A 13,559-nucleotide genomic window follows, 5' to 3' on the forward strand; every position below is an offset into this window, starting at 1 on the left:
AGAAGCTGTGACCACTGAGATTAGCTATGGAGGCCTTCTATAAAATGTATTAGATCTATGTACATAATGGGGGCTTAACCCATTGTTGTACTTCCCTGTTAGTGTGGGCACCTGGGGTCTTCCTTCCCTCTCTGCTGGCGGCACACAGCCCCTTCTACTCCTTTACTACTGTTCGACCCCTCTCTGTAGCTTCTTATCTGAGCCCCATCTCTGAAGAGTGGGCACATGCATGCCACGTCTATCAACTCCAGTCATTTCTTTTTTTAGGCACATTGTGTTGTTAGGTTTGAGGTTTTATTTTAAACAGCGTAAAAGGCGATCAAAATGTGCGCAGGCATTAATATTTATGACTCGCCTCGAGGATCATGATAATTTCGGGGACACGGCTGGCAAGATACAAGGTTGGGGTTTGGGGATGGCGCAAAATCTCTCAGTCTTGCTTGTTCTGTACCATGCCTAAAAAGAGCACTAATGGTGTGCAGCCTAGTGAGGCTGATTGGAAGACAGCTGAGTAGTCAGTGGGCATGTGGCGCATATCGGTTAATGGCCTAATGTCATGTGACACTGCTAGGTAGGGTGAGGCACATTTTCCAGCATGTAGTTGGTGACATTTGAAGGGGTTTTCTGCACATTCAGGATTTTTTAAAAGCTTCTTATTGCTCAAAGGGGTACTTTCTGATATTTATTTCTGCAGAATAATTTCATTACTTTGTTTTACTCGTGAGAAAGTGTCAGTGTAAGTGTCACACATTTGGCAGTAGAATGTCACTCACAGGTATCCTAAAACCATAGAAATGTCACACATAAGCAACATGTGAACTTGGCAGCTATATGTGTTTCGCTAGCCTTCATTGTTTTATTTTGCTCGCAACAAAGTGTCACTCATAGTCGTTGAAACGTCACTCATAATTACAATGAAATTATGAAAATATCACACATAATCTGAAACCTTGGAAGCTATGGTTAAAAAGTATTTTAAAGTTCTCTAACGTTTCAGAATGATTACTAGACAAATGTGGAACTTCAAGATTACAAAATAATTCTGACAAGTGTAAACGATGTTTCCACCTACCTACTCTTAGTTATATTACCACTGCAAAAAGTTAACAAATGCCCGGTATGTATTATTTCTAAGAAAGAGGCCACCGACCCTTAAAAATGATAATGGAAGATTGGCCACTCTTCATTTCATTATAGGGTTTATTAGTCTTAAATGCTAATTGTAGAAATTGTATGTGTTATTTTACTTCTACAGACAAATAGTTTCAGGAGTGTTTTACCTAATTTATGTAATAGTGTATTTGGTGAAATCTCGACAACAAAATGCAGGACAGTCCTCTCGCCACCAATTAAAGATGGCCGCTATGCTGAAGTACGAGCAGTTTAAGAAACCCATCGAAGCCTAAGAAACAGAAAACGGACAGGAGATAACGCCTGCCTCAGAAGACCAGTTGGGCTGTTTTGTCCGGCGTTTTCCCAGGGGTCGATAATTTCCCTTCAGAGCACTGCACACGAGAATTGGTAGCTTATGATCAACACGATACATTTATGAGACACACAATACAGTTTCTATTACTCATTTGTTGCGGTAAGAAGTGATAAACGTTCCCCAAAAACGAGCTTTCACTGTTGAACAATAGTTGGTTGAATAAGCATTTTTACCTGTAAATCTTTTAAGGCATGAGAATAGTTATTTACCAATTGTAGTATAATACAAGTTTTCTTTCCCTTTCTAACATAGGTACATAAGTGCGAAGATGGCCGCCAGTTTTGCTTTTTTACCATTAAACGTGGGTTCGGAGTTATTCTTCTGTCACACTCGTCCTTCTTTAGTTTCTATGCTAGGGGATGTCCATGCTGGCAGCAACAGCCCAAGCTTTAAGAACAATAGTAAGGAAGCGGCAGCAACTGCAGCGGGCAGCTGTGCCCGAAACGAGGGGATGTACAAAGAGCACCGCAGGACCAGCGGCCTTATAACAACACATGTAGGTAATTTTTGGATGTAATTACCCCAAGGCAATGTTGTTATATTAGCTGTTTTCTCTCTGCCCCCCGACCCCGGCTGACGTTTCTGTATTTGGTACCCCACCCCACACTTTTTACCTTTCCCCAAAACAGAGATGTAAACCTTTCCTCGTTCCGCTGGTTTTAAGTAGGCTGCTTCAGGACCCTGACAGCTCCCTCGAGGTTGTAGTTTTGACCTCCATGAAGCAGGAGCCCTGAAGCTCGAGCTGCGGTGGGTGCCAGAGGGCAGCCAGCCGCCCGAGCAGTAGTGTAGTGTTTACCGAGCTGAGGGGGCAGTGCAGCGGCTCCCACACGCACTCACTGGAGCTGGACGCAGTGGCCTCGCTCTTTGGACCGACACGGCTGCAGGCCCACCCAGGTCAGCGGACGCTTTGGAGGGGTGCTAGGGTATGAAAGTTGTTTGTTTTCCACCGATGTCCCAGGGTGTCCTTCCCCGACTGTTTCTATCTGATGTGCTCGAATCTGCCCCAGCTTTTTGATGATATGGGGTCTATGCGTCTACTGCCCCTGTTGCACGGCCTGCGCCGCATGCCGCTGTTGTGAAGTCAGGTCTGCTGCCAGTGATCTTCCCAGCTAAGGTTTCCACGGTATAAATTCCGAGGTCCTCCTGTGGCAATTGCTCCTTAGGGTCAAAGAGTCTCGCTGTCTGCTGTCCTTGTTCAATTTCGAACTGTGTGTTTTGCTGCCCCTTTTATCTCTGACTGTTTTGAGTGGTGATTTAGATCAAAGATGGTGTGTGTTCTGGTCCTAGAATAATTAGCTGGGAGCTAACCAACACGGAATTAAAAGCAAAGGACATCGTTTGGGTGTAACGTTAGCTACCCCTGCCACTAACTTTATCTGTCACTGCACATGACACCCCTGGTCTCAGGAAGTCATGAAAATAAATAAATAAAGTATTTTCGTAGTTTTCACTACTTGCCCTTACCACTGCCCCTCAGCAGCAAATAATAGACTGTCGTTAATCTAAGGGGACAACCGATTGATTTTGTGTTAATGACTGAAAAATATCTTACATCACTTCTCCTCCTCCATTTTGTCAATTCTTTGTACGGGGTGAATGTGAAGAGACAAAGAGAGTCTTGAAAAAAACAGATTTTTTTCTGCGCACTTTTGGAAGATAGGATTGTTGTGTGTGTGTGTTTTTTTTTTTTTTTTTTTTTTGTCTTATGGAGTTTTCAAAGCGTGACAAGTAGAGGCCCATTTAGTTGTTTTGGCTTTTTACCAAGATATTTTGTAGCTGGAGGTGTAATTTGCTTTTCATATTTTGGTCCTTTTCGCAACATGCAGTTTGATCTTTCGGTAGGCAGATGTCTTTAGGACAGGAATTTTCTTTGTGATGCAACGGCTTTTAAGTTAAAGCAAAACACCTCAGAGCTAGAGTGGGCTAATTTAGATGAAAAAGAAACTGCCAGATGCCTTTTATCTTGACAAATTGCCATGACTCCTCTTTTTGGGCAAGATACCGTGGGTTTTTTATTGGTGGGAGTTATAATTCTGCCCCCTAAATTCCATCCATGTTCCTCTCATATTTTTCTCTAACGCTCTGCCGACCAGATTCTTTTCATCTGGTGGCTGTTTTCAATTCCTTCACCCCATCCATCCTGACCTTAATTCTGTGCCAGTTGCCAGTTTTGATCAGTGCTGTTTTCCTCTCATCCACTCCGGTTCCTCCCTTATGTCTTGCTCCTTGTTCGGGTTGTAGTAAGCAAAACAAAGATGGACTACAACTTAATTTGACAGGAATGATGTAATATTTCTCAACAGTTTTCTGATTGACAAACTCAAAGTTCCCCAACTTGAGGGCTTTGTCTGCTGTTCTTATTTTTTAAAAATATTTTTTTGCCCCATTGGGTTTGCGCATATTCAAGTGATTTGAGATCTGTTTGTTTCTCTTAATTCCGGTTAATAAATAAATTATTGCATTAATGGATGCCTTTACTAGATGTGTGTGAAATGTTGTCGTACATATGATACTTCTGTGGAAAACTAAGAACGATTAATGTGCCAGTCTGTTTTTGTGTATTTTTAGGTTTAAACTGGAATGTAGTGCAAGTTTATAGGCCTTTCTGTAGAAGCAAGGGAGCTTGTAGATCACATGGTTATAACTTATTCTTTCAGTTCTGCATTATGGTGTGAGAAATTGTGATGAAGGATTAATTGTATTGTGATTTAACTTTTGAGGAGCCCATTTGAGTTTTAAGACTAAGGGCCTGATTACGACTTTGGCAGAGGGCATTACTCCATCCCAAATGTGACGGGTATCACTCCCGCCGTATTATGAGTTCCATAGGATATAATGGACTCGTAATTCATCGGACGTGATATCCGTCACACTTGGGACAGAGTAATCCCCTCTGCCGAAGTTGTAATCGGGCCCTAAATGTTTCCAACTTGTTGATGCATGGGGAAGAGAGTTCATGTGTAAATGGGCGCAAGTGATTGACAATCTCTCTACATGGCGTTATTGTGCCTGGATGCTTATTGTTTTAAGTTGAACAGGTAACCTAAGGCACCCAGTAAATCGTTGCGAGGGATCTGGAGAATCTGAATTGGACTGTGTATGAAAGAAAGGAAATAAACATTTTCTGCACAGGTCACCAAAGCCACTCCCACCCCGCCCATATGTTAGTAGCTAGAATGTTGTGCTGCTTCTTGTGGTTAACATTATTAATGCTGTTGAGAAAGCACTAAGGTACTACCAGAAGACAGGCCTGTTTTTTCATTCAGAATGTGATTCCTGTAGTTTGACCTCTATCTGCTATCTCCACACTAACCTCTCTAGCCTCTCTTCCCCCCTGCCCCCCAGCTGAAATATCTGTATCTACATTCAGTTGGTCTTCCGGCCAAGGTCTCTATTGACCTTACTCTCTAGAGCGACGTTACTCAAAGTACGGCCCGCGTGCCGCCTGTGGCCCCACAGACCTTCCTTGGCGGCCCGCGGACACGTACAGGAAACGCCATATAATAATGTCCGCAGTATATAAACATAGAAGAGGGCCGCGGGAGCATGCGCAATCATGGCTTCTTTGCGCATGCTCCCGCGGCCCTCCTCTATGTTTACCCACGGCGGCCATTATTTATGGCGTGACGATCCTGGAAGCCAAAGCCCCATAAAAGTCAGCGCTTGCAGCTAACTTTTACGGGGCTTTTTCGTCTGCTTCCTGTCACCGGCTCCACGTCTGCTGCCCGCCTGCCTGCCTGCCGTTCTACATTTGTGGCATCTTTACAGTGCTTTATTAAGGCAGGTAAGGCTCTTTGGTTATTTACTTATTTGTTTTTAATGTAGTGTGTGTGTTACTGGGGTAGGGGTGAGAGCAGATTGCGCTGTGTGTGTGCGCGGTGTGTGTGTGTGTTACTGGGGTAGGGGTGAGAGCAGATTGCGCTGTGTGTGTGTGTGTTACTGGGGTAGGGGTGAGAGCAGATTGCGCTGTGTGTGTGTAGGAAGTTGGCTCTGTATGCACTATTTCAAAGTAAGGAATAGTATGCACAGAGTCCAAGGGTTCCCCTTAGAGGTAAGATAGTGGCAAAAAGAGATAATACTAATGCTCTATTTTGTGGTAGTGTGGTCGAGCAGTAGGCTTATCAAAGGAGTAGTGTTAAGCATTTTTTGTACATACACACAGGCAATAAATGAGGAACACACACTCAGAGACAAATCCAGCCAATAGGTTTTGTTATAGAAAAATATCTTTTCTTAGTTTATTTTAAGAACCACAGGTTCAAATTCTACATGTAATATCTCATTTGAAAGGTATTGCAGGTAAGTACTTCAGGAACTTTAAATCATTACACTAGCATGTATACTTTTAACATAAAACACAATAAGCTGTTTTAAAAGTGGACACAGTGCAATTTTCACAGTTCCTCGGGGAGGTAAGTTTTTGTTAGTTTTGTCAGGTAAGTAAATCACTTACAAGTCTCAGGTTTGGGTCCAAGGTAGCCCACCGTTGGGGGTTCAGAGCAACCCCAAAGTTACCACACCAGCAGCTCAGGGCCGGTCGGGTGCAGAGGTCAAAGAGGTGCCCAAAACGCATAGGCTTCAATGGAGAGAAGGGGGTGCCCCGGTTCCGGTCTGCTAGCAGGTAAGTACCCGCTTCTTCGGAGGGCAGACCAGGGGGGTTTTGTAGGGCACCGGGGGGGGGGACACAAGTTCACACAAAAAGTACACCCTCAGCGGCACTGGGGCGGCCGGGTGCAGTGTAGAAACAAGCGTCGGGTTTTCAATGTAAATCAATGAGAGATCAAGGGATCTCTTCAGCGTTGCAGGCAGGCAAGGGGGGGGGGGCTCCTCGGGGTAGCCACCACCTGGGCTAGGGAGAGGGCTTCCTGGGGGTCACTCCTGCACAGGAGTTCCGTTCCTGTCGGTGCTGGGGGCTGCGGGTACAGAGTCTTTTCCAGCCGTCGGGAAATGGAGTTCAGGCAGTCGCGGTCAGGGGGAGCCTCGGGATTCCCTCTGCAGGCGTCGCTGTGGGGGCTCAGGGGGGACAACTTTGGTTACTCACAGTCTCGGAGTCGCCGGAGGGTCCTCCCTGAGGTGTTGGTTCTCCACCAGTCGAGTCGGGGTCGCCGGGTGCAGTGTTGCAAGTCTCACGCTTCTTGCGGGGAGTTGCAGGGGTCTTTAAGTCTGCTGCTTGAAACAAATTTGCAGTTCTTTTGGAGCAGTGCCGCTGTCCTTGGGAGTTTCTTGTCTTTCTTGAAGTCGGGCAGTCCTCAGGATTCAGAGGTCGCTGGTCCCTTGGAAAGCGTCGCTGGAGCAGGGTTCTTTGGAAGGCAGGAGACAGGCCGGTAGGACTGGGGCCAAAGCAGTTGGTGTCTTCTGTTCTTCCTCTGCAGGGGTTTTTCAGCTCGGCAGTCTTCTTCTTCTTGTAGTTTCAGGAATCTAAATTCTTAGGTTCGGGGGAGCCCTTAAATACTAAATTTAAGGGCGTGTTTAGGTCTGGGGGGTTAGTAGCCAATGGCTACTAGCCCTGAGGGTGGGTACACCCTCTTTGTGCCTCCTCCCAAGGGGAGGGGGTCACATTCCTATCCCTATTGGGGGAATCCTCCTTCTACAAGATGGAGGATTTCTAAAAGTCAGAGTCACCTCAGCTCAGGACACCTTAGGGGCTGTCCTGACTGGCCAGTGACTCCTCCTTTTTTTTCTCATTATCTCTCCTGGACTTGCCGCCAAAAGTGGGGGCTGTGTCCAGGGGGCGGGCATCTCCACTAGCTGGAGTGCCCTGGGGCATTGTAACACGAAGCTTGAGCCTTTGAAGCTCACTGCTAGGTGTTACAGTTCCTGCAGGGGGGAGGTGTGAAGCTCAGAGAGCACAAAGGCTCTCACCGCATGAGGTCAGAAACTCGTCTCTCAGCAGCAGGCTGGCACAGACCAGTCAGTCCTGCACTGAACAATTGGGTAAAATACAGGGGGCATCTCTAAGATGCACTCTGTGTGCATTTTTTAATAAATCCAACACTGGCATCAGTGTGGGTTTATTATTCTGAGAAGTTTGATACTAAACTTCCCAGTATTCAGTGTAGCCATTATGGAGCTGTGGAGTTCGTTTTTGACAGACTCCCAGCCCATATACTCTTATGGCTACCCTGCACTTACAATGTCTAAGGTTTTGCTTAGACACTGTAGGGGCATAGTGCTCATGCACATATGCCCTCACCTGTGGTATAGTGCACCCTGCCTTAGGGCTGTAAGGCCTACTAGAGGGGTGACTTACCTATGCCACAGGCAGTGGGAGGTTGGCATGGCACCCTGAGGGGAGTGCCATGTCGACTTAGTCATTTTCTCCCCACCAGTACACACAAGCTGGCAAGCAGTGTGTCTGTGCTGAGTGAGGGGTCCCTAGGGTGGCATAAGTCATGCTGCAGCCCTTAGAGACCTTCCCTGGCATCAGGGCCCTTGGTACCAGGGGTACCAGTTACAAAGGACTTACCTGGGTGCCAGGGTTGTGCCAATTGTGGAGACAATGGTACATTTTAGGTGAAAGAACACTGGTGCTGGGGCCTGGTTAGCAGAGTCCCAGCACACTTCTCAGTCAAGTCAGCATCAGTATCGGGCAAAAAGTGGGGGGTAACTGCAACAGGGAGCCATTTCTTTACAGTGTGTTACTGGGGTAGGGGTGAGAGCAGATGGCGCTGTGTGTGTGTGTTACTGGGGTAGGGGTGAGAGCAGATGGCGCTGTGTGTGTTACTGGGGTAGGGGTGAGAGCAGAAAAAGGGGGCGGGGTGGTTGTGCCCCCTATAAGCCCTGCCCCCCCACCCCCTCTGTCACTTCAGTGCGGCCCTCGGCCGCAAACCATACTGCAATTTTGGCCCCTGAGAAAAAGTTTGTGAGTACCCATGTTCTAGAGTCTAGGTTGAGTCTAAATGCTGAGTAACCATTACAGATTTTCATGCACAGTGCTGTTTCTTAGGTAGCTGTTCTGGTGCATAAGTTCAGTTACTGAAATTCATATCTAGGTTTGATGGCGCTCAGTAAGCTTATGCACCACAGATAAATAGTTGCTTTTTCATAAATTCCGTGTGTCTCATTTTTACTTTCCCCCTTTTATGAGGGGGCATGGGCAGTGTCGGCAAGGGCCCTTTAGAACACAGCTGTTGCGCTTTCTCAGGCTACTTCAGATTTGCCTTGAAGCCTCGCAGGTCGGGTGACCTGTAGTATCAAGGCCAGGTTCTGAGAGACGGGTCGAGTCTCATTCTCATACCTATTCCCGGATTCCTTAACAACATTAGTTAGAAGTTACACAATTGACGCTCTGAATGTGAGTCAACTCTGCAATTTATTTTCTCCTTGTTGCCACAGTACTAACCTTATGACGTCTACCAAATCATAGTCCTATTTATGTATCAACGGGATTTTCCAGTTTTTGGTTACCCGAGTGTCTGATATGTCTGCCTCCCTACTCTCTTCTAAGCAAACTTGTTATGCTATTTTCCTTTATGGTCTGAAATACGGAGTTCCTTGGTGTTTTTCCTGTGCTGTGCCTGACACATCGTTTGATTAGAGCTATGTAGTTGCGCTCTCTTAGCACTGTATTTTTGTTGATGTGTGCCCTCGTGACATTTGTACACACTTCTGTGGCATTGTTGGATGTTTATACGACGGCTACTAACGTTTGTGCATGTGAGAAACCATGCGTACTTTGGTCAGAATGAATACAACGCTGGTGGTTTACAGATGTCTATCATGTGTCCTTTGCCAAAACGTAACTTCTCATGGGCGTGGTCCCTTGGTGAATTATGTACAGTATTTAGACCGTCATTCTTGTCAAAGGTTTACATTCTTTAACATGGCCTGCAGCACGACATTCCGTACACTAGCGTTAGTGAACCAGGAGGGGCAGTGAGTTGTGAGGGATTTAATCAACGTTCACCCGCTCTAGCACTTCTCAGGAGAAACCTTTCCAGACTTGAAGTCAGCGTGAGAGTGATGGACAAAGTATGTGAATTGCATGGCCTTGGTGATTGCGGAGGTGCAGCTTTTTTATGAAGTCGCGGGTTTTCGCCTTGCTGAGAATGTAAACCGGAGAAGATCAAACACTGCGTCTTAGTGGCTTTAGAAAGGGGTGGAGATACATTGCCTGTGTTATTAGTTTCACTTTATTACGCTTGAGAGGAATTTCCACCTAGTTGTTAGTTGATTATAGCACACATTTGTTTAAAGATCCTTCCTGCTTCAAGACACGGAATGTACCTTCTTCCCCTGGGTCTTTCTAGTTCCGTTTTTGAAAGGCCTTGACTGTATTTTTTTCACAGAGACGTTTTGCTTTTTGGTTAATTGACAGAGCCTTGTTATTTTAAGCACAACTCAGATGTTTGCATGTGCACGTTGCCTCTTGGGCTGTTTGGCTTTAAATAGCCCTTCTTGTGGCTTGAAATGGGTACTTGTTTTGTGCTCTCCTTGTCTATCTACAGGCAGGAATTCAGTGTGAATCTCCGGAATCATGCATACTTATTTTGTGATTAGTTAAACGGCGCCTACAACAGGCCACTTTGTTTTGTATTAGGACACTCTGCATTGTGATTGCAACTGTTTTTCTTTTCATTTTCAGGGACACACGCATTGAGTAGATAATTTAAACTTGGAGTGTGCGAAATTTCTATAATTTGCAGTTGCGTAATTATGCACAAAATTAGAGAAATTAAAAACCTGCATTTTGAGATATATTCTTCGCACAAAAAACTCACAGGCCGTGAGCAGCAGCTGCTCACATTCTGGTCTTTCTCGTTGTTACGGTACAAAAATTCTGCAGTGATGTGGCAGAAAGCAGCTACAAGGTGTAATTTAGAAATTTCACGTAACAAGTGTAATGCAAAATTCCCAAACATATTTGAAGATTACATGAGCGTGTTTGGCCCTCCCCTGGAACATGGACCAAGATCTTGTGTCTATCAATTGCTCCCAATTTTTGGAGATACATTATTTTTGTGTTCAGGCTCTTCATATGAGTGCCTGCCTTTCTAGTCTGTCTTCCTTGTCCCCGTCCATGTAGCTTCTTTTCCCTCCCACCCACTACCCTGTACCATACGGCACTGCACTCTACACTGCTCTACTGCACTCTACTCTGCAACACACTGCACTCTGTGCCACTCTACTCTGCACCACTTTACTCTATGCGATAGTGCTCTACACCACTGCTCTATAAACTGCACCCTAGTCTGCATCACTTTACTCTATCCAGCTACATTATATGCCCCTCTACTCTAGTCCACTGTATACTGTGCCACTGCACTATCTGACACTGCAAACTTCTGTGAACTACTCTGCTCTATTCCACTCTACTATGAAACTACATTTTGAAACACTCAGACCTTCCAATTAAAATAAAAAAAAATGTATTTTGAATTAAACCACACTGTTGTAGCACTAGGTATCTTCCTGCAGCACATACTCCAGCATTAAAACACACAGATCTCTTCTTGATTGATCTAATTCTAGCCCTGGGTGACAAAAGTATGCTAGCAGAACAGAAAAACACAAAATATCTCTTTGCATAGCAGGTGAGCATGGCTCTCTTTTCTGAGATATGGTGATAATCTACTTTATACAAAAGACACTAGATTCATTTCTTCACACAACTCTGGAATAAAACTGACCATTACTTGCAAAATAATAAACCACCACAGTAAAATCATGACTCCAGGTTTGTGAACTGACTGTGCATTGCTCTGCTTCCCAAACTTATAATACAGTGTTACCCAAACACGCATATATTGAAAACCCTGACTCGATATCCAACATATCCCTCATTATCCCGGTGGACGTGCTGTACCCCTAACATTTTACAGGTTAGTGGTGCACCAAGGAGTATGATAGATGGGGACTGTTAATCTCAAATCACGAGGCAATGTGTCCCAGAGACCAGCTTCAAAACAGCATTTCATAATGCAGTCAAAGAAAAGGACTGACTCAAGAAGTGAGCTCTATAGTGGAATTTAGAAACGCGTAAAGGTTTATTACACAATTCATAAAGATACAATCCAGAAATAGTAAAATGCTGATGCAGCCAGCAAATCCCATTTAAATACAGAAAATCATTACAATGAAGGTTCTCAGCAGTAAGAACAATGCAGAATAACAGGCAAAATCATACATAAACAAAATCTCAAATGTGCAGAGATAGTAAGGAATCGGGCCGCATCCCTATTAGAGAGCAAATAGATCTCGCTCACCCCCCAAATTCAAGGGTTTATATAGACATTTTCTGCATGAGAAAACCTTAAAACTGCAAAGTCACCATGGTGTGAGCAAAAAAGCAGATTTTCATCAAATTACAGAAGTATAAATTGTCACTATTACTTTAGCACTAAGACAATACATGAATATTAATTCAACCCTTCGATGTAATGTCATCTGGAGGTGTCGGAACTAACTAGTTACACAAACAATCAATCAATCAAAAAACGTATTAAGCGCACAACACACCCATTAGGGTCTCAAGGCGCTGAGGGGGGGGGGGAGAAAGGGGGGTTTGCCGTTTACTACTCAAAAAGCCATGTCTTGAAGTGCTTTCTGAAAGTTAGGAGGTCCAGGGTCCTGCGTAGGTTTGTGGGGAGGGAGTTCCAGGTCTTGGAGGCGAGGTGGGAGAAGGATCTGCCGCCGGAGGTGTTGCATTGGATGCAGGGGACTGTGGCGAAGGCGAGGTCAGCGGAGCGGAGAAGTCGAGTAGGTGTGTGGAAGTTCACTCGTTCGTTAAGGTAGGCTGGTCCAGTGTTGTGGAGGGATTTCTGAGCGTGGATAAGGACTTTGAAGAGGATGCTTTTGCTGATGGGCAGCCAGTGAAGGGATCTGAGGTGAGCGAAGATGTGTTCGGGGCAGGTTGAGGATGAGACGTGCAGCTGCATTCTGGATTCGCTGGAGTTATTGCTGAAGCTTGGCAAACCATTGTGAATGAATGCAATACTGTGCGGGCGCAGAAGGTCCTTGGAAAATATTTAACAATAATTCAGGCCCTCCTCTTCGAAAACAGTGTCTTTCAGGGATAAACAAATCCACATCTTGCTCCATGCATTATCAGGCAGAACTATAATCGGATAATATTCATGGCAGCATCCTTTTTGGACAAGATTGCGTCAAGGCCTTACTAAGGTCTAGTTAGCCTAAGCCAGAAAAATACACTTTAATAGGTCGTAGCAAATTTGTTTAAACTAAAATAGTTCCATGTCAATATGTACACATGTAGATTGGTCTGTACATTATTTATAATGCATGTTTTGATTTTCACTCACAAAACCACTAATAGCCCCTTCAAAGTCTGCACATCTCAAGTAGCCCTGTAGTTCCTCTTAGCTCCCCTTTCCTATATTTCACAACAATTTATTCTCTCTTCCAATCTACTTCTCCCTACTATTTCCCACATTCTTTCCTTTATTCAAATATTGCCTCTCATTCATACATCACGTACTGTGTTGTCACACATTCTTCTTTAATACCTACCATGCATCCACACTCGGACTAACCATAACAATGGCACACCACAGACTGGTTTTTAGGTTGAGCATAGCAGCACGCAAGCGCTGCTTTTCCAACGTGTTGGTATTTATCTGGGCCTTTAACCACACGCCCATCACTACCACTCGTTCGTGGGCTTTCTCTTCAAAAATCTTTTATTTTCGTTGGTAAATGCTTTACGTTTTTCCCTCTTTGAGGGCAGCTTAGTTACCGCCTTGGACATCTCCCCTGTTACATGGCTAATTGCACTTTTACCGATATGCTTGACTGCGAGTGAACTTCTTTTCCCTTTTGGGTGCTCCTTTACGCTGATGCTGTGCCGCTTTGAATTGGCTTGCTTATGTGAAACTGTATTACTTTTCATTTTCAATTTATGTGGGAAGAACATTCAGGTTAGGAATTTACAACGCTAAGAGCTCTAACTTGAGCAAATGGAGACCCATTGCATTGCAAATGCTTGTTATTATTGTGTTTGAATATACATTTTCAAACAAAGATTGTGCCCTAACGAAAGCTTGTTGTCTAGACCTTCCTCCTGCATTTCAATATGTGATGCATCTTTTCCTGATATTGTTCAATGTTTTCT

At 44.7% G+C, this 13,559-nt stretch overlaps 1 protein-coding gene across 1 annotated transcript in view; it reads left to right on the forward strand.

Moving 5' to 3' along the window:
- Positions 1-1,850: 1,850 nt before the first annotated feature.
- Positions 1,851-13,559, forward strand: part of C8H21orf91 (chromosome 8 C21orf91 homolog) — a 107,354-nt gene continuing 95,645 nt past the window's right edge. Inside the window, exon 1 of the mRNA XM_069204104.1 lies at positions 1,851-1,985. Within this exon, the coding sequence (XP_069060205.1) occupies positions 1,984-1,985 (2 nt within the window). The 5' untranslated portion in view covers positions 1,851-1,983. The remainder of the gene's footprint in view (positions 1,986-13,559) is intronic.

Source organism: Pleurodeles waltl, chromosome 8 (assembly GCF_031143425.1).
Source record: "Pleurodeles waltl isolate 20211129_DDA chromosome 8, aPleWal1.hap1.20221129, whole genome shotgun sequence".
NCBI classification, from domain to species: Eukaryota; Metazoa; Chordata; class Amphibia; order Caudata; family Salamandridae; genus Pleurodeles; species Pleurodeles waltl.